The 23,088-nt window shown below is 36.0% G+C and overlaps 1 protein-coding gene across 1 annotated transcript in view; it reads right to left on the reverse strand.

Moving 5' to 3' along the window:
• Nucleotides 1-23,088, reverse strand: part of TTN (titin) — a 271,430-nt gene that overhangs the window by 104,858 nt on the left and 143,484 nt on the right. The window contains exons 157-185 of the mRNA XM_087435440.1: nucleotides 22,532-22,615; nucleotides 20,261-20,344; nucleotides 19,313-19,396; nucleotides 19,096-19,179; nucleotides 18,870-18,953; nucleotides 18,657-18,740; nucleotides 18,448-18,522; nucleotides 17,972-18,055; nucleotides 17,410-17,499; nucleotides 17,057-17,134; nucleotides 13,457-13,576; nucleotides 12,045-12,113; nucleotides 9,716-9,796; nucleotides 8,729-8,803; nucleotides 7,991-8,083; nucleotides 7,456-7,518; nucleotides 7,018-7,107; nucleotides 4,942-4,992; nucleotides 3,998-4,399; nucleotides 3,547-3,825; nucleotides 3,024-3,299; nucleotides 2,742-2,881; nucleotides 2,312-2,438; nucleotides 1,941-2,204; nucleotides 1,376-1,642; nucleotides 972-1,235; nucleotides 746-885; nucleotides 461-587; nucleotides 68-334 (exon numbers count right to left, since the gene is read on the reverse strand). Of these exons, the coding sequence (XP_087291566.1) occupies nucleotides 68-334; nucleotides 461-587; nucleotides 746-885; nucleotides 972-1,235; nucleotides 1,376-1,642; nucleotides 1,941-2,204; nucleotides 2,312-2,438; nucleotides 2,742-2,881; nucleotides 3,024-3,299; nucleotides 3,547-3,825; nucleotides 3,998-4,399; nucleotides 4,942-4,992; nucleotides 7,018-7,107; nucleotides 7,456-7,518; nucleotides 7,991-8,083; nucleotides 8,729-8,803; nucleotides 9,716-9,796; nucleotides 12,045-12,113; nucleotides 13,457-13,576; nucleotides 17,057-17,134; nucleotides 17,410-17,499; nucleotides 17,972-18,055; nucleotides 18,448-18,522; nucleotides 18,657-18,740; nucleotides 18,870-18,953; nucleotides 19,096-19,179; nucleotides 19,313-19,396; nucleotides 20,261-20,344; nucleotides 22,532-22,615 (4,026 nt within the window). The remainder of the gene's footprint in view (nucleotides 1-67; nucleotides 335-460; nucleotides 588-745; nucleotides 886-971; nucleotides 1,236-1,375; nucleotides 1,643-1,940; nucleotides 2,205-2,311; nucleotides 2,439-2,741; nucleotides 2,882-3,023; nucleotides 3,300-3,546; nucleotides 3,826-3,997; nucleotides 4,400-4,941; nucleotides 4,993-7,017; nucleotides 7,108-7,455; nucleotides 7,519-7,990; nucleotides 8,084-8,728; nucleotides 8,804-9,715; nucleotides 9,797-12,044; nucleotides 12,114-13,456; nucleotides 13,577-17,056; nucleotides 17,135-17,409; nucleotides 17,500-17,971; nucleotides 18,056-18,447; nucleotides 18,523-18,656; nucleotides 18,741-18,869; nucleotides 18,954-19,095; nucleotides 19,180-19,312; nucleotides 19,397-20,260; nucleotides 20,345-22,531; nucleotides 22,616-23,088) is intronic.

Below are 23,088 nucleotides of genomic sequence, written 5' to 3' on the forward strand. Positions count from 1 at the left end.
AATATAAAAATAAAAGCAAAAAAAAAAAAAATCATTTTAAAGTGGCCTATCTGATAAAAATATTTACCTTCAATGATCAGTTTGCCACTTGTGTGCTTATCTTCAGCTTCGAACATGTATTTTGCTTCATCTTCAAAAGCAGCTGATTTGATCACCATTGAATGCTTAGTGCCATCCTTTATAAGCTCAAATTTGTCATCACCTGTGATTTCTTGGGTTCCTTTCAGCCAACGGAATGTTTTGGGCTCCCTGGATACTTCACACTCAAACTTAGCCTCATCTTTCTCAAAGACTTTAATGTCACTGAGAGGTGTGATGAAGATAAGTGGCAATTCTGAAAAAAGAGGATGGTGTGGATGAAGCCAGAGTATACTTCCATTCATGACCCCTGATCAATTCAGGGTCTCATAAGAAATCTTGCAAAGAAAATACAAGCGGGTGGCTGACAGGCAAAGCCTACCTTTCACTTTCAGTTTGGCTGCAGATTTAGCATTGGCAGCCTGGAAGGAGACCTCTCCTGTCATATCCAGCTGGCAGTTAGAAAGGACCAGAATATGCTTCTTCCCATCTTCAATGATTTCACAGTGCTGTTTGGAGTGAGGGGTAGAAGGAAAGAGGAAGAAGAACATCATTTCATAACTGGTTATTCCTACAAATCATCAAGAGATTTTATACCACAAGTGTATCTTTTTTCACCAACAACCAAGCCAGCCCCTGCCCATGTGATCAGGTAATCTTGACTTACAGGAGAAGCAGTTAAAGGCTCTCCTTTTAACTTCCACTGGCCATGAACATCTGGTTCAGAAAGTTCAATTTCAAAGCGAGCTGTTTCTCCAACAAACAATTCTACTCCACGCAGAGGTTTTTCCACTTTTATTAGTCGAGCTGAAATTATACAAGTTTTGTTAGAATGACAGAACGAATCAACTGCAGGTTCAGACGGGCAAATTTAAAATTTTTGAGCAGCTCACCCTCAACATTAACATTTGCTTTTGTCTTGTCCGTGCCACAGTCACACACATATTCGCCTTTATCTTTAAGTTCTGCCTTTTTGATTTTTAAGATGCGTCGCAGGCCGTCTGCCTTGATGGAGTGTCTGGGTGAAGGCACAATCTCTTCGCCATCTTTGAACCATTTCACTGGCACATCTTTGCTCACTTCACACTTCAGAATAATCTCATCCTTCTCGACTCCAGCTTTGTCATGTAATTTCACAGTGAAGTAGGGATCAGCCTCTGTAAAAAGACATTCAGCAGATCATCAGAAGAATGTGAAAATGAAAGTGTATTAAAGAGTTACAGGTTGTAAAATATTTAATTACTGCCCACTCCCACCATCCAAAAGCTGGCGATGGAATTATAGTGGTCATGTTTACCTAAGACATTCAGGTTTGCTGTGGAGCTCAGGTCCTTCACTTGAGCTTTTATCTGGGATATATCATCCAGAGTCACTTCTCTCATTTCCAATTTGTGAGTCTTGCCCTCAGATGAGATGAGTACGGTTCTGCTCGTGTGGAGTTTGGCATCATTTTTGAACCAGACTACGTGCATTTTTTCATGAGAAAGTTCGCAAACAAAAGTTGCTGTTTCACCTTCTTTCACTGTTTGATCTTCAAGAGGTGAAATGAATTTCAATCTTATACCTGCAATGCAAGCACGGATAAGATGCTCAGAAACCCGATTTACCTTTAGAAATATTCCACTCTAATCTGCCTGGGTAAAAAGGATCTGTTTCACACGGCATGTATTTATTCATCTTTTCAAATGGAGCTACCCTCCATTAAAAAAAAAACTAAGGGAGTTGTTTTGGTGGCAGTATGACAGTAGAGTAGTGGTGCCAGTAGTCACTTGTAGCTATTAGAACATGGTGTTCTATCTTTAAAGTCATCTATTTACGTGCCTAAATAGAGGATGTTATAGTCAGATCTCATCAGCTCTTACCTGTAACAAATAATCGTGCTGAGGTCGTCTTGCCCTCCACCTCAGCAGTATAGACCCCTTCGTCATCAAATTGAGAATTATTGATAACAAGAATGTGTTTCTTTCCATCAGTAATGATATCAAACTTGTCAGATGACTTGATTATATCAGGTCCTTTAGACCATATAACATTTGCCTCTCGGGTGAGGACACATTCAAATCGAGCCTGTCGCTTTTCTGGAACAGTGACATCCTTCAGGGGCACAGCAAAGTCCAGTTCGATTTCTGAAAATCAAACAGTAACGATGAGGTTTTTCAGAATGCAGAGGGACATGAAATGAAGTTGAGCCCACGCCATGAGTTCTAAAAGCTTTACTAATAAGTTCTAATACCTTTTACTGTTAAGATGGCTGTGGTAACCGCATTGAGGGCCTGGTAAAGGACTTCACCAGCTTGGTCCAGTTTGACTTTGTGCAAAGTTAAGAAGCGTTTCCCACCTTCTGCTTTGATTTCACAAGTCTGAAAAACAATAGTTTCAGTTAGTATTCGAATGAGAGAAATTCCGTAGAGGAGAAAAGTTTCAGATACAGATATCTATAGAGTTTTAAAAATTACTACTAATAAAAGTAAGTAAAAACGTCTTGTCATAAAATTTTTTAAAAATTGTCCAAGCTGTCCACAAATAGCATATCAAATTTCTTCCCCTCTTTGAGACGTGAGAAGCCTGAAGTAACTCCATTCATTGTTGAACCAAATTTGAAATCTGAGTATAGAATGTAGTTATTTTATATGACTAACAACTTAAAATGGGAAATTACTCACAGGTGAGGGCCTTAGAAGTTCTCCCTTCAGTTTCCATTGTCCAGGAACATCTGCCTCTGAGATTTCTGCATCAAAGCTTGCACTTTCTTTCTCATAAATGGTAACATCCTCTATTGGTTTAAGTAATTCAACTTCACGGTCTGTATTGGTCAGGGATGAAATAACACAATGCTTTAAACAATGTAACAATGCTTCGCTTTCATGTTTTTTCTTTTAATGTGTTATTTTGCCTTATGCACACAAAAAACTTATGTTTTAGAATAAAAGGTAAGATTTTTATACCTCCAAGTGTTAGTTTTGCAGGATATCTTTTCCCTTCAATTTCCACTGCATATTCATCAATATCTTCTGGCGTAGCATTCTTAATTTTGAGGTATAAGTGATTTCCATCTTTCACTATCTCTGTCTTATCATTTGGTTCCCAGGGGATTTCATCATAGCCTTTGTACCACTTAATGTTTGGAGTATCCCTTGCTATATGACAGGAGAAAACAGCAGTCCCCTTGGGTTTCACATGCTGATCTCGTATGGGTTTCACCAGCCAGTCTCTAATGACTTCTGTATGAAAATAAGGTCAGAAAAATAATTACGATCTGAACAAGTAATATAAATAGCTTCTCCAGTAAATTTCAGAAATAGAAAAAAATTGTCAAAACTGGACATAATTAATCTGCTATGATATACGGATATTCCCCCCTCTTAGATAAGGTACAAGACTGCTGTTATTTTGATGCTGGGAAATAAAATTCTCTCTTCCACTTTCTTTGTGTACTAATAAGCAGAAATTCCCCAGCAAAGTACTAACCTACGACTTTTACGCAGGATGAACATTCCAGGTTGTTGGCATTTTCCACAGTAACTGTGTACGTTCCAGCATCGGAGTCATCTGCATCATTGATAGTCAGGGCCCGCATCAAGCCAATGACGCCGGGCACAATTTTGCCAGGTTTCTCTACCACAATCTTCCCATCCTTCCTCCAGACCACATCACGCTCTTTGTTTAACTCGCAGCTCAAGTACAACGGCTGTCCTTTGACCACTGTGACTTCCTCTTCAAGTGTTTTTACAAAACGCACAGGAAGTTCTGTGGAGAATTTCAATATTAACAACCCGCAAAGACTTTTCAATACACGCAGTATTTTCAATGAAACAAAATTTGGAAATAAGAGGTTTTGTCTAAAATTATAATAACAGTTGCTACTGAGGTTTATTGTGTTAAAGTTAATATGGACCATATTCAGAAGACTGGAAATTACCTTCTACAATAAGTTTAGCTGTGGAGGTCTTTTCTTTATTTCCCAAACGTAAAACACAGGTGTATTCGCCCGCATCAGAAAGTTGAACATCAATGATATGCAGCTTTCTGTCTTTACCATCTGCGATGAATCTGTGCTTGGGGCTCTCACGGATATTGCTACCATCTTTCATCCAGCTTGTAATGGCAGTAGAGGGGGAGACTAAACATTCAAAAATTGCAGAAGAGCCAATTGACTCTGCTTCAGTCAAAACGATGTCTTTCATTTCTTTCACAAACTTGAGTGGCACAGCCTTTAGCTGGTAGGTGAACGGGGCTTCATCAGGAGGTTTCTCTCCACCACTTCCTGGTCTTAACTTTTTCTTTTCAAGTTCTATTGGTGAAGGAGTCTTTTTGGCTACACCTATTTCAAAATAAAATTAAAAATTGATTTGGCATTTCTGTCAGGGTTAGAAAGTACATACTTGGCTGCCTGCTGGATAAAACCAGTGATAGAGCAACTAGAAGTCAAGAACAGATAATTAAAGACCAGGCAATTGAAAGGTCAATTGAATTTATACTGCCTTCTTTCGGACAGGAAAATGAGATGGCATAAAGAAACTGTGAATAATAAATGCTCTTCATTTTGCCCAGTTTTAAACCCACGTATAAAATATCTAGATCAATGGCTAATCATTTTATCTGTCATATATAAATATCATGTATATGAAGAATGAAGCTAAGAACTTATAGGGTTTGTTATGCTAAAATATATTGGTTATATATATAATACCCACTCAAATAATATTAAAGGTGTATTACTTGAAATATCAGAAGACACACTAGTTTTAGCAGAATCAATTAGGAATAATAAAGATTGTTATAAATTTTGAAACTTTTTCCCCCCAAATGTAAAGTTTTCCAGACTGAAAGGTTACAATACAGGTACAGGGAAATAAATGTTACCTTTGATGGGACCTTTTGGCTTGGCAGCCTCCTCTTTGGGTGCTTTGGCTTCTGAAATAAAAAGAAAACTCAGCATTTAAACAGTTTTCAGACTTATTTCATGCTAAGTAGTAAACCACACAGCATAAGTCATGCTCTTTGTTACAAATATTAACCCATAAAAAGAAATTGGTTTTATTTATATGACTTCTATGGAGAATACTTTGATATTTCCGGGAAAGCATATTCGGTGAATGATGTGACCAAGCTAAATTGCCAACATATTTAGGATTAATAAATTCTTTCAGCAAGTGCCTTTATTCTTCTCCCATTTCTAGAAGGCTTATTCTTGCCTTGTGAGGAAGAGTTTTACTCTTGCATAGCTATGCAAAGTATTTTACATGTGAAGTATTTTATATGTATATGTATGTGTTGGTTATATGAACCACGAAATATGTTTTTGTCAACAAGGAATCAGTGTAGGAGTAAGGGAAATGGAGCAGAAGTTCCAAAAGCCTTTCTTTTTGTGTTTACGTTGAGCAGACAAATCCAGGGAAGACTAAGGAAAACCAAAGGGTCTATGTGCTACACATGTATGGATTCCTTTGAAGATTTCCCTTAATTAGACAATGAACCAAGGCAGAAGCAAGACAGTTCCTGAATGTAGAGTTTAATTCAATTATTAATGCAGGGGCAGTATAACCTGGAGAACCAGTTCTCTGATTTGAAGAGATAAGCGAGGATAAGTGAGGAAAGCTTTATTTTTACAAATACTTAATTAGCCCAATGGCAGTTACCTTTTTCTGAACTAATAAAAGGTATCACATTGAAATTATAAAAGTTTAAAAGTAAGAATAATTCCCAAATCATAAATATCAGTGACAAAGTATGGTAATGTAAATATTAAAACTAAACTACAGTCAAAAGAACATAGTATATTGTCTCATGTCATGAAACACAATAAAAACGCAAATATTTCTAGAGGGCTTACTAGGTACCAGGTCCTATGCCAAACGTTTTGCATATATTTAATCTTCACAATAATCCTATGGGGCAGATATAATTATTATTCTGACTTTACAGATTAAGAAATTAAAATTTAAAGAGATTAAATAAGTCACCAAGAGTAAAATAGGACGTGTATTTATCAATGATCAATACACATCAAATCATTTTTGGTTTTGAGATTATCACCTAAGTGATGAACACTAAAAGTAGTACAACTAATAAGTACCTTAAGTTTGACCTGAGATAGTTATACCACTGAGTTAGTACATTTAAGAAAATTATTATTGATCTAAATTCTTATACAGATTTAAAGGCTGAACTATGCAGTCTTTTTTTTTCATTGTAGTAAGATAATATAAATTTACCATTTTAACTACTTTAATTTTTTTTGTTTATTTATTTTTTCCCCCCAAAGCCCCAGTAGATAGTTGTATGTCATAGTTGCACAGCCTTCTAGTTGCTGTATGTGGGACGCGGCCTCAGCATGGCCAGAGAAGTGGTGCATCGGTGCGCACCCGGGATCCGAACCCGTGCCGCCAGCAGCGGAGCGTGCGCACTTAACCGCTAAGCCACGGGGCCGACCCCCATTTTTAACTACTTTAACGTGTACACTTCAGTTGCATTAATTAAGCACAGTGTTATGCAACCATCAACACTATCCATTTCCAGAACTTCTTCATTATCCCAATATGCAGTCTTTTTAAAAAACGAGAAATGATTCCTACAGGGCACAGGGGAAATTTGAAGTTCCATGGGATTCCTATATGTATGTCCTTAGAGAGTGTCTGTCTGTCTCCTTAGTTTTCATCAGCCTTGAACATACTCATTACTTAATCTCAAAAGCATGTAAAGAAATGGTGCATCACAGGAATGTACATTCCAATCAAAACACAATATGCACCATTGGATGAAAGACTAGGTTGGTAGAGGATATTAGATGAAGAAAACTTAATCAAGAGCTTTTAAATCCCCACAGTTGAAATGATAACTATGTTTCACCATAAAGAGGGCCTGAATTTTAACCAAGTATGAATACTTTCATTAAGCCACCATAAGAAACAAGCAAAAAGAAAACTACAGAATAAATACCTGCTTTCTTTCCAACTACTGGCACCGTCACTGGAGCTGCGATGGGGGTTGGTGCGGGCTCCACAGGAGGTGGTTTGATTATTTTCACCTCTGAAGAGAGATGTCCATTGCATTAATGTATCCATTTGTCACTTCCTAAGACCTCATTTGGCAGCCCATTTGCCTTTTCTGATATAACTTTAAAGTCTTCAAATAACTAGTTTTTCAGAGAATAATATATTCTAACTCTAATATATTCTATATATAATATAATAATATATCCTACGTATTTAATATATTATATTCAATAAAATATAATAATATATTCTAATAATATATTGGGACATTAGAAATCATTTGCTGCATACTGACTTTTACTTACTTTTTCTTATGAACTACACATTATTTGTGTGAAGCATGAAGGAATACGCTGCTGATATTGAGGATAATCTTGCTTACCTGGTTCAGGCTTTGGTTTTGGTTCAGGTGCAGGGAGAGGTATTGCTGGCTTAATTTCAGGCACTGAAAAAATTCACAGTAATAAGCAGGTTATCACAGTATTTTTGAAGTTTTTCACAAAGTCAAACCAAAATTGGGCAGACTTAACAGACCTTCGAAGATAGTAGAATTTATACACATATAGTCACCAAATCAAGTATTTGATCTAAGTGTATTTTGCATTTTAAACAAAATATTTGGAAAATATAGTAAGGCAATTTTATTGGTTCTAATGCTGTTAGTCATCTCATTGCCCATAAATACATTTTTTCCTAGTGTTTAAAACTTAGTAATTTATTTAACAAATGGGTGATCATTAGCTAATTGTACATGCGAGTGAAACGGTAAAGAAATGAACTATAAGAGGCGAGCAGATTAAGGTCATGTATTCAAATCTTAATGCCAGTGTAATGATGTTTTAATATGCAAATATTAAATGCAAATATGATGCATATTTGCACTTTTAGAGATAAATAAGAAAGTCAGTAAGTTTTACCTTTCGTTGGTTCAGGAACTTTCCTTTCCTTTTTCGGAACAGTAGCTGGAGGTGCTTCAACCTCTTCAACAGCTTTTGGAGGTGGTTCTGGTACTTTAAGATAATAAGATTATTTTTAGGATTATTTTAAGATTTGAATACTTGGAAATCAACAGATCTGAAATAATCAGATCAAACTATTTTTCAAAAGCTTTATTGATGGCTTTTTAAAAAACTTTATATTCTATCAATTAATTTTTGTTTTCTTGACTCTGCCTCAATTTAGTTTTCCTTCTCTTATTCCATCCACTTGCCCCTCCCCACCCCCGCCAACCCCATTAACTCTCTCTTTCTAAATCACTTCCATAATAGTTCCCAATAAATATGCCCTTTGAGAAAAGGCTGATGATAAAAATCAACCCACTTAAAAGTCCTCAAATTTTATGAAACATTTGCTGACACCCTCCCTTGAAGATATTCTGCAGCCAACTTGATTATTTCACAATCATTTCTACTGGAAGAACTTAAGTGGCGAAGTACAGGTAATAATGATGAAGTACAAGGAAATACATGAATGGATTTGAGAATTACCATAAAAATTCTTAAGCAGAAGCAGACAATGGAAAACACAGACTGTATCACAGATGAAATACGAAGCTACGTTTATATTTAATTCCACTTATGTTTACAAGATAAACCTTTTGTTAAATGTCCATTTTGTTAAAAGATAATTTCACAAATTGTTACTGAGATTCCTACCTGCAGGTTTTTTAACTTTTTCTACTTTTTTAGGTTCTACTTTAGGTTCTTCTTCTTCAGGTTTCTTTCTTAGAACTTAAAAGACAAAAAGGTTTATATGTAAACCAAGACAAACTAATGAAGATGTTGAATAAGCTTGACAAACGCAAACAATGTACAAAGCAATGAAAATGAAAAGCATGCAACCCCGTGCACTGGGAAATTGGCGTTTACACTAAAAATGCTTTTTGCAAAAAAAAATCAAAGGTTGTTATGTTAATTCGAACAGTTCTCAGAGTCACTTTATATCTATGTAGATAGTCTGTTCAGAGACAAATCTGTGGCAGAAAAGACCCAAACACAAAATGAATAATTTGAATAGCAACAAATTGGATCATAGTTCAATATTATAATTTAATGAGGAGTGTTTAAATCAGTATAAAATTTACTTAAATGGTGATATCTAAAGAAATGTAGCCTACATCAGTAATTCTATATGAAGACAATGTTAGAACTTGATTCTTTATTTGAATATCTTGCTTCTAGTTCTTTAATATTTTATTAGTAGGAAAGAAATGTTTAGTTTTTTAAAAATGTTATTTATTAGTTGTGGTAATCCTGTGTCACACTTTAAAACTGAATACTGAATTTAGGCTTAAATAGTGTGGTGCAATTTAGAGTATTTAATAGGTTGAGTATATTTTACTACATAATTTGACTATAAAAATGACAGCTATGGTCATTGTTATTAGTTTAGAATATTATCAGTTTAGTTATGTCTATTAACATTGTAAATTCCAAAATACTGTGAACGCTCACAAAATTTCTGTCGTCTTTTAAAAAAGATACGGAAATGATACCATTCTTAATTTTCAATGCCACTACAGATGAATTTTGATAAACAAGGAATTTAATTCAAAGAAAACCAAGAGACAGAAATATTTTGTAAGCTTCCAAGTCTATTTTTTGTGTACTTAAAGATGATATAACGATTGAAAAATATCATACCGCTTTTGAGAACAACTTCTTCCTTTGGTTGCGGTTTAGGTTCAGGAAGTAATTTGCGAACTTTCTTTTCACCTCCAAGCACTTAAAAGAACATGATTTCAAATTTTGAAGTGAATTCATATAAAAACTAAATGTCAACAAGAAAAATGTCTCTTTCAAAACTAGTTAACTAGAGTGCATCAAGTAATAATTTTTGTTGCACATAAATATTACAGAATTTAAAACCAAATAATACACTTCAAAACATTTCCTCTGCAACCATCTATATAACCTTGTAATGAAATTCTATTGCATTAACTGCAGGCAAATATATTCATCTTAAATGAGTGTAGAAGATGTTGTTCCATACTGACTTTATGAATCTTTCATCAAATTACAGACTTCTTGACAGCATCTTTGCCCCAATCTGCAACTGTAGATTTCCCAAATCTACATTGGTATCTCCCCAGACCATTAATTACATTAAAATGACATTGATAGGTGTTAGTGTCATTATTCAGTCTTCTCCACTGACGAGAGAACAAAGCCAAGGGACCCGGTTTATGACCTTGATGTTGGGAAAGAGCAACAGCATTTTCTGAACAAAAGGGAAATATCCTTTCTTAAGATCTCCTTTTTGAAAAATGGTAACTTATAGAACTAAAGAATTTGTAAGCTGGTGTTGGAAGCTTATTTTTAATGAATAAAAAAATGTTCTTGAATTTAGACTAAAAGTGACCCAAGGAATTCTAAATTAATTTCTTTTTGTGTCTTCAGTGAATCCTGGGCATGGTGGATGATGTTATTATATAGAGCAGCCTCCTATTCTTACTATAGCCCTCAAGGATTTGAATGGAAACAAAAAGAGAAACACTTGGTGCTTATTGAACCACTTTACCGCTCTACTGATGTCAATAAAAATCTAACTTAAAACATTATTTATTTGTATTATGCAACATTATATTTGTTCACTTATATGAAATCTGAATTTCTTAGATATTTCTATAAAATTTCCCATTTGGTGCTTTAAACAAGACATTCACAATTCATTAAATGCTTTTTATGTGATAAAGATAGCCTTGCCTAACTCTTACTTCAAAAATTTAAATGTATAAAAGGAAACGTAAATATTTCACATCAATGATTTTTTCCTAACGTTAAGTATTTTAAGTAAAATTTCACAAACATTAAATGTTTTTTATCCATGACAAATTGTGCTGGCCTTCAATACTATTTCAGAGTTATTAATATTCTTAATGTATAACTATTTTCATTGATCAAACCTGGAGAGAAGACCATACATCTAATTAATGTAAATTGGGATAGTATAATACTCTTTACTTATATAATGGACAAAGTGAAAATATATCTGTGCATTTGCTTTTCAATATTACTTTATTTTTAAGATCTTATTGATATTCAAGACTCAGAGCAGAACACACAATTGTAGCTATTATTTTTGAAGTCATTATATGCCATTACTTTCCATTTTAATATTTATGAGTGACTGTAATAATCTTTTACTAGGTAATATCCATGGTAACATTATTCTGGAATCTCCATTTTATAAATCAGGAAATGCATATTCAGATGGGTGGTTTTTCCAAAATTCCAGAGTGAATCAAGAACAGATTCAATTTCTGGGTCTGAATATGTTGATCCTTAAACAGAACACTGCTACCCACTATACTTACGAGAAAAATTAACAATTTTGTTTTTAATGGATGTTTCCTAGACTTTTATGATCCATTTATTTTTCTTTAGGGTTTAAGCTTAGAAAGGGAAAAATATTGTTTAAAGGGAAATAAATTTTTAAAAATGACCTGCAATGATAATAAAATTTCCCTAAAACATGAAATCTGTACACCTGAAAGAATGTATTTCGGTCAGTGAGAGGAAAGTGACAGAAAAACCATGAAGAAATTCCTATGAATCATCTTATTGGTATAGAAGGATAAGTCTATTTTTAGTGCTTATAACACTGGCTAAAACACTGTTTTTCAGGTGAAATTCCAAAACTTTCTACTACTAGCTCTCAGCATCTTAACCTAAGATGTGTCCTGATACTAATTTCAGCTAACCAGTAAAATCTGATATTTTTAGGAAAATGCAAGACATATGTAGATGAGACAAAGATAAACAACATCTATGCATATAATGCATGAAATTGATGCAAAACAAAGGAAGCAACACTAATAAGCCAAGACCATAAAATCTACAGAAATACATGAAATGAATGAGACTACTTTGATTATTAAAAAAAGAAGAAGAACATTCTAGAAGGCAGGAAGAGCAAGGAGTCAGATGAAGGGATACTGCGTATTAATACTTTTTCCAGACTGTGAAATACCTTTCAGAGGTGTAAGCTCCACTTTTTCTGGAACCTCAGGTTTTTCAGGAACTTTCTTCTTTGAAACAGCTTTAAAGAATATGACCTTACTTTTATTATTTGTATATTTAGACTAATCTGAAGCAAATTATTAAATACTTGCTCCAAAAATCAAAACCAAGCTTTGCTTATAACCAAAAAGCATTAATAACAGCCAAGAACAGCCACCAAAGAACATACAAGAGGCATTCAACCATGAAAACAGATTGCAGTTTTACTCCAGAGTTGAATAGTAAATTAAAGTCTGACTGAGGTGGAAGATAGTTTTTGTTTTTCACAGGAGGAAGAAATTTTCCTTTGAGTATAAATTTTACATTAAGGCAAATGTATTTAAATATGTGTCCTCATGGACTATCAGTCAGCAGATGAGTAGCCTTTTAAGAAGTGCCCACTTTTTCTATGTCTGACTTAAAATGCCAGAAGTTCACCCCTACCGGCCAGGAGGGGTGTAAAGGGGCAAGAGTTACTAGAAGCAATGTCTTACTCTGGAAGATTCTGGCTTAGTACAGGTGTAGGTGAGAATGGGAAAAGTGCTCTCTAAGATTATATCTAGATTATTTTAGCTCGGGACATCTCATGACACAAATAAGACAACATTTAATTAAAATAAAAAGAATAATATGTTTTTGCTAGTTTATTTTAGCTTTTAAAGATGCTTATATTTTTAAGATTAAGTAATCAAAGAAAAATCTAAATGCAAAAAGAATGACAGGAGGTTTAACAATGGGAAGAGATGCTGGATAGTACATGAATTCATAACCACGCTTTCTGGCTATGCTGAGAGGACCACCACAGAACACAACTGGGTTTTCATTGAGTTGCAAAGGAAAAAGAAAGTGGACGAGTAGTGAAGGTCATTCATATGCTTTCCTTTCATGGTATATGAGCACATATCAGCTATTGGACGCCATAAATATATTACTTATATTTAAAAGCACATGACATTCTCTAAGAACAAAGTTTTGGCTTTTGTATAAATCTGTTACTGCAATATTAAAAATATCTTGCGAAGATTTCTTATACATTGCACATGCATAAGTTCCCAAAGATATGCATAACAATCAGGCTTTGAAATCAGAAAACCCTTTCTCCCCACTCCACATAAGAAAGTTAGTTGGACAGGCCCTGCATCCAGATGTCCAGGATGAAGCTAACAATGCACTTTCTGACATCTGGGGCAGCAGGCGAGGCCTGACAAGGTATCCCTGGGCTCCTGGGGCAGCAGGAAACATGAGTTTCTATGCAATTTCCACAGCAAGTCATGTCTGAAAGCACACACTTCCAAAAGTAATAAATTTTTGCAAGAACCATTTCAGATGACTAGACAGAAGTTTGAAGCAAGTTAATAAAACTTTGGAAGTGACATTTTATACCTTTAAGTTGGAATATTTTCTCCTTCACGTCTTCCTTGGGAGGAGCAGGAGCTGGAGCTGGAGCTGGGGGCCTTGGTTTGAGTTTCGGTTTCTCAACAACTTTCTTTTCAGGTTCAGGTTCTTGAAAGAGTATTTCAGGAGTGTTAGTATATATATGTTCATTAGCATGTGGATATACACTATAGTCAGTTGAAATTTAAATATACAGATGAAGCAAAAAGTTTTATTTTTTGGATATATAATATTAGTGTCCAACATAAAACATAAAAATATCAACACTGTACACAGATGATGAGAAATACAGCAAAGGCACTAATAAAAACAACGAAGGAAGCATCCACATAAGCCACATTGACATGAGATAAATAGGACAAATGACATGGATACATAAGACTGAGACGCACATTTAAAACAGAATATTGTACATACAGATGCCAAGAGACCTACTATACGTGTAGAACGACATAAACCATGTATATTTCAAGATGAAGAATATGATGATGAAGATTTAAGTCCAGTTAATTGAATACCTTGTACTGGTATTTCTTCTGGCCGTCGTTCAGGTTCAGGTTCTTCAGGCTCAACATACTTTTCAATTTCACGTTCTTTAAAGAATGTTGACAAAGGATATGAGATTGTCATGTAAGATTCTTCACAAAGACGCATACAAATTTCACATAGATGCAAAGATTTTAGTCACACAAACAGAAATATACAATTCACACACATTCACTTGTCTAGAAAAAGAGGTAAGATTTCTATTTTCTTATACTTGAACTTTCTAACTACTTTATTTGATGTATGTTGATGGCAAATGAGATGACTTTTAAAATTTGACATTGGGTTATCATTGAGGATCCAATGCAATTATTCCAGTTTTACCTCAATAAACTATACCTTTTGGAATTTATAATTACCATCAAGAAGAATCAAATAATCAAATTAAAGGTTTCAAAAGAAGCAGAACTATTTGAAAAATGAAGGAACCGTGCTGGAATGCTTTTATATACAATTTCAAGGAAGAATGTCACCCTATAAATACTTCTGTATTTCTAACAGCTTTCATTTCTAAAAGGAGTTTTCAACAGATAAAAATTATTATATTTACATAAATATATATATATATATATACCTTCAACAGGGGGCGGCACTTTTCTACCAATGGTTATGGATGCTTTTTCTTCATATATTATTTCCTCAGGAGATTCTTCAACTTAAAAAACACAGTATTTTATTTTAGACTGTTTTTGGAATAGAATACTGCAACTGCTAAGTTGCAACATATCAACTTAGTTGCACTCTATAACATATTCTTCAGATGACCCCAAAATATCCATAACTTTACTACATAAGACAGACAACAGATAAATACAAAAGACCCATTTACAACCAAAGCAAGATGATGAAGACGATTGTCATCTTTCCAAGATTTATAGAGCAGTCGTGTACCTTGGACAGGTGGAGCTTCTGGCTCTTCAGGGAGAGGAATGGATACTTCCTCTTCTGGGACGATTTCCTTGGGCACTTCAGGCACTTTAAAGATATTGATTTTGTTTACTATTAAGAATCTAGAAGATGTGCAAGATTCTGCAAAGAGCAGGCAAAAATACAGGGGAAAGAACTTCATCTTACAAGACGTCATGGAGAAAATGGCTTTGGAGGCATGGCACCCTTTTGGACATCATAATTATATAAATGAATCTTCTCAGCCTTCTTCATTTGCTTCTTTTCCTCTGTGTACCCTTAAACGTAGGTATTCTCTACTGATCTAACTTTGATGCTTTAAAGAATTTTCTCTACGTTCTTTGAGCAATCGCTCCTGCACTCTCAACTCTTATTTCCATGTAGATGACTTCTAAATCTACATCTCAAGCCCTCATCTCTTTCCTAAGCTCCAGATGCCCATTCCCAACTTTTATACTTGAATAATGAAAAACATATTCACTATCTTCTTTCTAATATCAGTTCAAGGACCCCATGAACCATTCTCATGGCCATCTAGCTTCAACCCTTAGAATCGTCTTGGGCTCCTCTATTTCCCTAATTGCTTTGATAATAGTCAGACAGCAACCGAATCTCATCTCTCTCAAATCCTGACTCCGTTTCCATTTCTACCACCACTGATCTTGTCGAACTCTTAATGACCTTAAATAACAGCAGTGCTCTTTACTATTATCACTGTCTTCCAATAGCTTGAACTGCTGCCAGATATCTTTCTGAAGTCCAACTCCTATCAATTTGTACACCTGCTTCAAAACCTTTGAAACTTTCTGTTGCCTACAGAATAAAGTACACATCTTATACCGGCATTCAAAGAATCCAAAATATGACCCTCATCTTTATATCCAGCCTTGTCTTTCAAGATACCCCACAACCATTTCATACTTCAGTTACACAAGTTTGCTTGACAGTCCTTCAACTTCCTAGACTCTTCTACCTGTGTGCTTTTCGATATAATCTTCCCTTTGCCTAGAATACCATTTCCTCAACTGCTGTACGTAACAATCAACCAAAACTTAAAATTCTACTTCTTTGACACAGCTTTCCATGATGCCTCTGCCTGAAATTGATCTTTCTTTGCTCTGTTTCTGTAGCCCTTTATCCTCACTCTGTAGAAGTGACTGCTCCCTGTCTGTATTCGAGTTGTGCTATACTTTCTTTCTTCTCACCAGATTTAAGTTGCTTGAAGACAAGATCAGATCTTATCTTTTCTAATACAGTGACTTGTTAACGGTCAACATGCAACATAATATGCTGAATTGAGCTGCTCTACACACTGAGAGGAAGTCCTTTTCTAGCACATGTAACCATGTCATGGCACAACTGAATCTCATTCATTTTTTTTTCTCCTGCTTGTCTGTCTCATTTTCTGTTGCCTCCATTATTTTTCCCTTTTTTTCTGTGAAATGTGGTTTTGCATAAACTTATACTTCAGTATTTTTTGTTCCAAGGACTATTAAAATGCTCAGATAGCCTTGAGAGAAACATATTTTTTTCTTCATGGTAGGTACCTTTTTCTGGCAGGACTTCTCGCTTTTTGGTAACAGGCACAGGTTCTTTCTTTACCGGAACAAGTTTCTTGGGCACCTCAGGCACTTTGAAGATATTAGTTTTATTTTAGAAAGAGTATTTAAAAACATTTTAAAATGTTAAGAATGAAGAATCTATAAATAATGGAGCAGCATTAAAATTAATGGAAACAGAATAAGGACATTTTTGTCCCTAGTTTTGCGAGAACAACTTAATTGGATTCCACTTTCAGATATCAGAGTATATCTTTTTTTTATTATTATTATGATGACAATGATGACATGAATACCTTTAGCTTCTGGTGTTTCTGGCTTCTTAACAGTTGGGACTTTCTTCACTGGGACAACTTTCTTCGCCATCTCAGGTACTTTAAAGATATTAGTAGTATTTAATAAGATAAAATTGCAAGATGCAATATATACACATTAATTTGATGAGTCTGTTCAACACTTTAACATATAGATGACAGTTAAATACATAATACAGCACAATACGTAATAAGGAAAGTGTGTCAAATTTTAGACAGCACACAAACATAAAGTCAATACTTATTTATTTTACTATAAGTACCTTTAGGAGGTGGAGCTTCTGGTTTTTTGATGACAGGAACTTTCTTCTCTGGAACAATCTTTTTGGGCTCTTCAGGCACTTGAAAGATAGGAATTTCTTTTAGAGTTAGATGATTACAATGAGAAGTTTAATGCTAATGAATGAATAGAAAAGATCACATCTATTTCTCTGGGATGCACATTGGAAAATTCTGTAGGACCAAAGTTTTATGTCTGCAAATGACTTCTGTTCTTGCCAATGAAGACAAATTTCAAGTAAGAAGACAGAAGACTGACATTTTACCTTGAAGAAGATGTGTAATAGACATAAAACTCAATGATGTATTTTCCCATACAGTGGGTCCTGCCTTGTACCTGCCGGTGGTGGGGCTTCTGGTTCCTCCTCTTCTGCAACAGGAACTGGCGCCTCCTCTTCAGGAGCAATTTCCTCGGGTTCTTCATATACTTTAAAGACACAGTTAACTTTATTTCAGTGTGTGGAACAATATTTTAAAATGCACAAATCATCAAACACATGGAATCTTGATTTCTTCCCTCGTTTCAATTAATATCTTCTCTTATTTTTGTTAAGATGAAATCTATCTTATTTGCACTGACTTCTGTTTCTATTGATTTGAATGCTTGGAAAATCCTTTTGGTGTATAATGTCATTTATAGTCATTTGTTCTCCTGTCCTACTTTCTGTGTACGTTAGAGAAGCTTTGTTTAACACAGCTTATGATGATGTCCTATGTAGATGCTGTTGACGGATAACCCAAAATAGCTTTGAGATCGGCACTAATTAAGAATGATGACGTAAGAGAAATAATTAAAGGATAGAAAATGACCAAGAGATACCGAGTTAGAAAAGAAGAGAACCAAGGCTTAAATTAGAAATAGTCACAAGTGGTAAGCTCATTAATGGTCTTACGTGTACCTTCTGGAGGAGGAGGCTCCACTTCCTCGGGAACGGGAACGGGTGGTTTCTCTTCCAAGACAGGTTCCTTTGGCACCTCTGGCACTTTAAAGATATTAGTTAGTTTTACTTCTGGGTAGTTGAGAAGTACATGACATTTATACCACATCTAGTTCACATCCAGTTCAAATAACCCAGGGACAGATCCAAGAACAAAATTCGCAATAAGGCCAGTGATCTGTTCTTGGATCCACAAAGTGGGGAGGAAAATGCGGCCTCTTAAAAATAACAAAACTACGTTAGCAAACTCTTCCAATGCTCATAATAAATGTATCAGTTTTTTTAAAAAATAAATGATGTTATTTAAAAACATTTAAACCCTAAACATCCAGAATAGCAGGTTTGTAGTTGTGACAAACAAAAGAGTTTCCTATAATAAGTGACTTGTGAGACCAAGAGTGAGTGCTTTTCTGCAGAATCTCATTAGTGACATGTACCTTTAGCTGGTGGGACTTCTGGCTTTTTGGGAACAGCTACTTTCTTTTCTGGAACTTCTTTTGGAACTTCAGGCACTTTAAAAGATATTAGTATTTTAACATTATGAAGAATTACTAGTAAACTTTCATCACATTTACACACAACAAAACACTTTTTAAGAGCTGGAGGCCTTATCCACCTCCACCAGATAGTGGGCAGCTACATGTACCTTTAGCAGGCGGGATTTCCGGTTTTTTGGGAACCACTGGAGGCACTTTCTTTTCAGGAACAACTTCCTTGGGCACTTCGGGCACTTTAAAAAGTATTAGCAGTTTTTAGCTCAGAGTTTCAACAACATAAGGAAATCATTACGTAGAACAGTAGAACACAACAATTTAAAGACAGACATTTTTCTGTAGGAGTTAGTGGCAGTGAGAAATACCTTTTGCCGGTGGTGGTTCGGGTTTTTTGGCAACAACAGCAGGTGGTTTCTTTTCTGGGACAGGTTTCTTAGGTGGCACGGTCACTAAAGACATTAGAATTTATGTTTTAGAATCAGCGAAGATAAGAGAAACAAGAGAAACAAGACAAAAGCCCATAATGCCCAGAATTTTCAGGGCAAGAAGGGTGAAAGATTGGCAAAGGCAACCCAGCGGCTGGCCAAGTACCTTTGGGAGGAGGAGCAGGCTCGGGCTCTTCCTCAACTTCAGCTGGAGGCTCTTCCGGGACAATTTCCTCAGGCTCCTCATACACTTTAAAGACAGAAGCTCATTTTAATGCTAGAATTGACTAAAGTATAGGAAATATTTTTCAAAAAGATTTTTACAACACTAAGAAGAGAATTTTTATTTTTAAAAATGCTAGTTTGGATACTCTCATGATTACCTTCAGGAGGAGGACTTTCTGGTTTGGGAGGAATAGCTTCAGGCACCTTCTTTTCTGGGACAGCTACCTTTGGCACCTCGGGCACTTTAAAGACATTAGCATTTTCATGATTAGATAAAGTAAAGACAAATGAACAGTATCAAACACAGTGACAAGGGGGTGACTACCTTTGGCTGGTGGGACTTCTGGCTTTTTAGGAGGTGCTGCAGGCACTTTCTTCTCAGGGACAACTTCCTTGGGAGCTTCAGGCACTTAAAAGATATTAGTAAAATTACATTTAGAATCATGAGACCACTAGAACAAAATATTTTCAAGAGTATAAGAGTTATGTCTTTTTTGACCTAAGATCAGTGACAAATACCTTTAACAGGTGGGACTTCTGGCTTTTTAGGAGGTGGCACATGCACTTTCTTTTCAGGGATAACTTCCTTGGGAGCCTCAGGCACTTGAAAGATATTAGTAAAATTACATTTAGGAGTTTTGAGACCACTAGAACAAAATATTTTCAAAAGCAGAAGAGTTATGTCTTCTTAAGCCCAAGATCAGTAACAAATACCTGTAACAGGTGGGACTTCCGGCTTTTTAGGAGGTGGAACATGCACTTTCTTTTCAGGGATAACTTCCTTGGGAGCCTCAGGCACTTGAAAGATATTAGTAAAATTACATTTAGGAGTTTTGAGACCACTAGAACAAAATATTTTCAAAAGCAGAAGAGTTATGTCTTCTTAAGCCCAAGATCAGTAACAAATACCTTTAACAGGTGGGACTTCTGGCTTTTTAGGAGGTGGCACAGGCACTTTCTTTTCAGGGATAACTTCTTCTTTGGGAGCTTCAGGCACTTAAAAGACATTAGCAAAATTACATTTAGTAGTTTTGAGACCACTAGGACAAATGTTTTTAAGAGTAGAAGAGTTATGTCTTTTTAAGCCTAAGACCAGTGACAAATACCTTTAACAGGTGGGACTTCCGGCTCTTTAGGAGGTGGCACAGGCACTTTCTTTTCAGGGACAACTTCTTTAGGAGGCTCAGGCACTTAAAAGATATTAGTAAAATTACATTTATGAATTATGAGTCTACTAGAAGGAAATATTTTCAAGCGCTGAAGACTTAAGTCTTTTTAAGCCAAAGACCAATGACGAATACCTGTAACAGGCGGGACTTCCGGCTTTTTAGGAGGTGGCACACGCACTTTCTTTTCAGGGATAACTTCCTTGGGAGCCTCAGGCACTTAAAAGATATTAGTCAAATTATATTTAGGAGTTATGAAGACCACTGGAACAAAATATTTTCAAGAGCAGAAGAGATATCTCTTCTTAAGTCTAAGGTCAGTAACAAATACCTTTAACAGGTGGCCTTTCTGGCTCTTTAGGAGGTGGCACAGGCACTTTCTTTTCAGGGACAATTTCTTCTTTGGGAGCTTCAGGCACTTAAAAGATATTAGTAAAATTACATGTAGGAGTTATGAGACCACTAGAACCAAATACTTTCAAGAGCCGAAGAGTTATGTCTTTTTAAGCCTAAGACTAGTGACAAATACCTGTAACAGGTGGGACTTCTGGCTCTTTAGGAGGTGGCACAGGCACTTTCTTTTCAGGGACAACTTCTTTAGGAGGCTCAGGCACTTAAAAGATATTAGTAAAATTACATTTATGAATTATGAGTCTACTAGAAGGAAATATTTTCAAGAGCTGAAGACTTAAGTCTTTTTAAGCCAAAGACCAATGACGAATACCTGTAACAGGCGGGACTTCCGGCTTTTTAGGAGGTGGCACACGCACTTTCTTTTCAGGGATAACTTCCTTGGGAGCCTCAGGCACTTAAAAGATATTAGTCAAATTATATTTAGGAGTTATGAAGACCACTGGAACAAAATATTTTCAAGAGCAGAAGAGATATCTCTTCTTAAGTCTAAGGTCAGTAACAAATACCTTTAACAGGTGGCCTTTCTGGCTCTTTAGGAGGTGGCACAGGCACTTTCTTTTCAGGGACAATTTCTTCTTTGGGAGCTTCAGGCACTTAAAAGATATTAGTAAAATTACATGTAGGAGTTATGAGACCACTAGAACCAAATACTTTCAAGAGCCGAAGAGTTATGTCTTTTTAAGCCTAAGACTAGTGACAAATACCTGTAACAGGTGGGACTTCTGGCTCTTTAGGAGGTGGCACAGGCACTTTCTTTTCAGGGACAACTTCCTTGGGAGCCTCGGGCACTTAAAAGATATTAGTAAAATTACACGTTACGGGACCAATAGAACAAAATATTTTGAAGAGCAGAAGAGTTATGTCTTCTTAAGTCTAAGGCAAGTGACAAGTACCTGTAACAGGTGGAACTTCCGGCTTTTTAGGGCGTGGCACAGACACTTTCTTTTCAGGGACAACTTCTTTGGGAGCTTCAGGCACTTAAAAGATATTAGTAAAATTACGGTTAGTAGTTATGAGACCGCTAGATCAAAATATTTTCAGAGCAGAAGAGTCACCTCCTTAAGTTTAAGGTGAGTGATAAGTACCTGTAACAGGTGGGACTTCAGGCGTTTTAGGAGGTGCCACTGGTACTTTCTTTTCAGGGACAATTTCTTGAGGAACTTCAGGCACTTAAAAGATATTAGTAGTTTTACACTTAAGTTAATAAAGAGCATGGACTAAACTGTTTTTTTTGTTTGTTTTTTGTTTTTGTGAGGAAGATCAGCCCTGAGCTAACATCCATGCCAACCCTCCTCTTTTTGCTGAGGAAGACCGGCTCTGAGCTAACATCTATTGCCAATCCTCCTCCTTTTTCTCCCCAAAGCCCCAGTAGATAGTTGCATGTCATAGTTGCACATCCTTCTAGTTGTTGTATGTGGGACACCGCCTCAGCATGGCCAGAGAAGCGGTGCGTCGGTGCGTGCCCGGGATCTGAATCCGGGCTGCCAGTAGCGGAGCACGTGCACTTAACCACTAAACCACGGGACTGGCCCCTGGACTAAACTGTTTTTAATAGCAGAAGAGATAGTTCTTTTGTAGAATGAGGTCAGGGCTAACATGTACCTGTGACAGGTGGGGCTTCTGGTTTTTTGGGTGGTGCCTTGGGAAGCTTCTTTTCTGGGACCACTTCTTGGGGAGCCTCAGGCACTTAAAAGATATTAGTAAAATTACATTTAGGCGTTATGAGACCATTAGAACAAAATTTTTTCAAGAGCAGAAGAGTTATGTCTTTTTAAGCCTAAGACCAATGACTAATACCTGTAACAGGTGGGACTTCTGGTTTTTTAGGAGGTGCCACAGGCACTTTCTTTTCAGGGACAACTTCCTTGGGAGCCTCAGGCACTTAAAAGATATTAGTAAAATTACATTTAGTAGTGGCACTGGAACAAAATATTTTCAAGAGCAGAGGAGTTATGTCTTTTTAAGCCTACAGCCAGTGACAAATACCTTGAACAGGTGGGACTTCTGGCTCTTTAGGAGGTCGCACAGGTACTTTCTTTTCAGGGACAACTTCTTTGGGAGCTTCAGGCACTTAAAAGATATTAGTAAAATTACAGTTAGTAGTTATGAGACCGCTAGAAAAAAATATTTTCAAGAGTGGAAGAGTCACCTTCTTAAGTTTAAGGTGAGTGATAAGTACCTGTAACAGGTGGGACTTCAGGCTTTTTAGGAGGTGCCACTGGTACTTTCTTTTCAGGGACAATTTCTTGAGGCACTTCAGGCACTTAAAAGATATTAGTAGTTTTAGGTTGATGAGATCAACGGACTAACAATATTTCCAAGAGAAGAAGAGGTATTTCTTCTGTATAATAAGG

Source organism: Ceratotherium simum, chromosome 9, assembly GCF_057802395.1.
Source record: "Ceratotherium simum simum isolate JZ-2026a chromosome 9, ASM5780239v1, whole genome shotgun sequence".
NCBI lineage: Eukaryota > Metazoa > Chordata > Mammalia > Perissodactyla > Rhinocerotidae > Ceratotherium > Ceratotherium simum.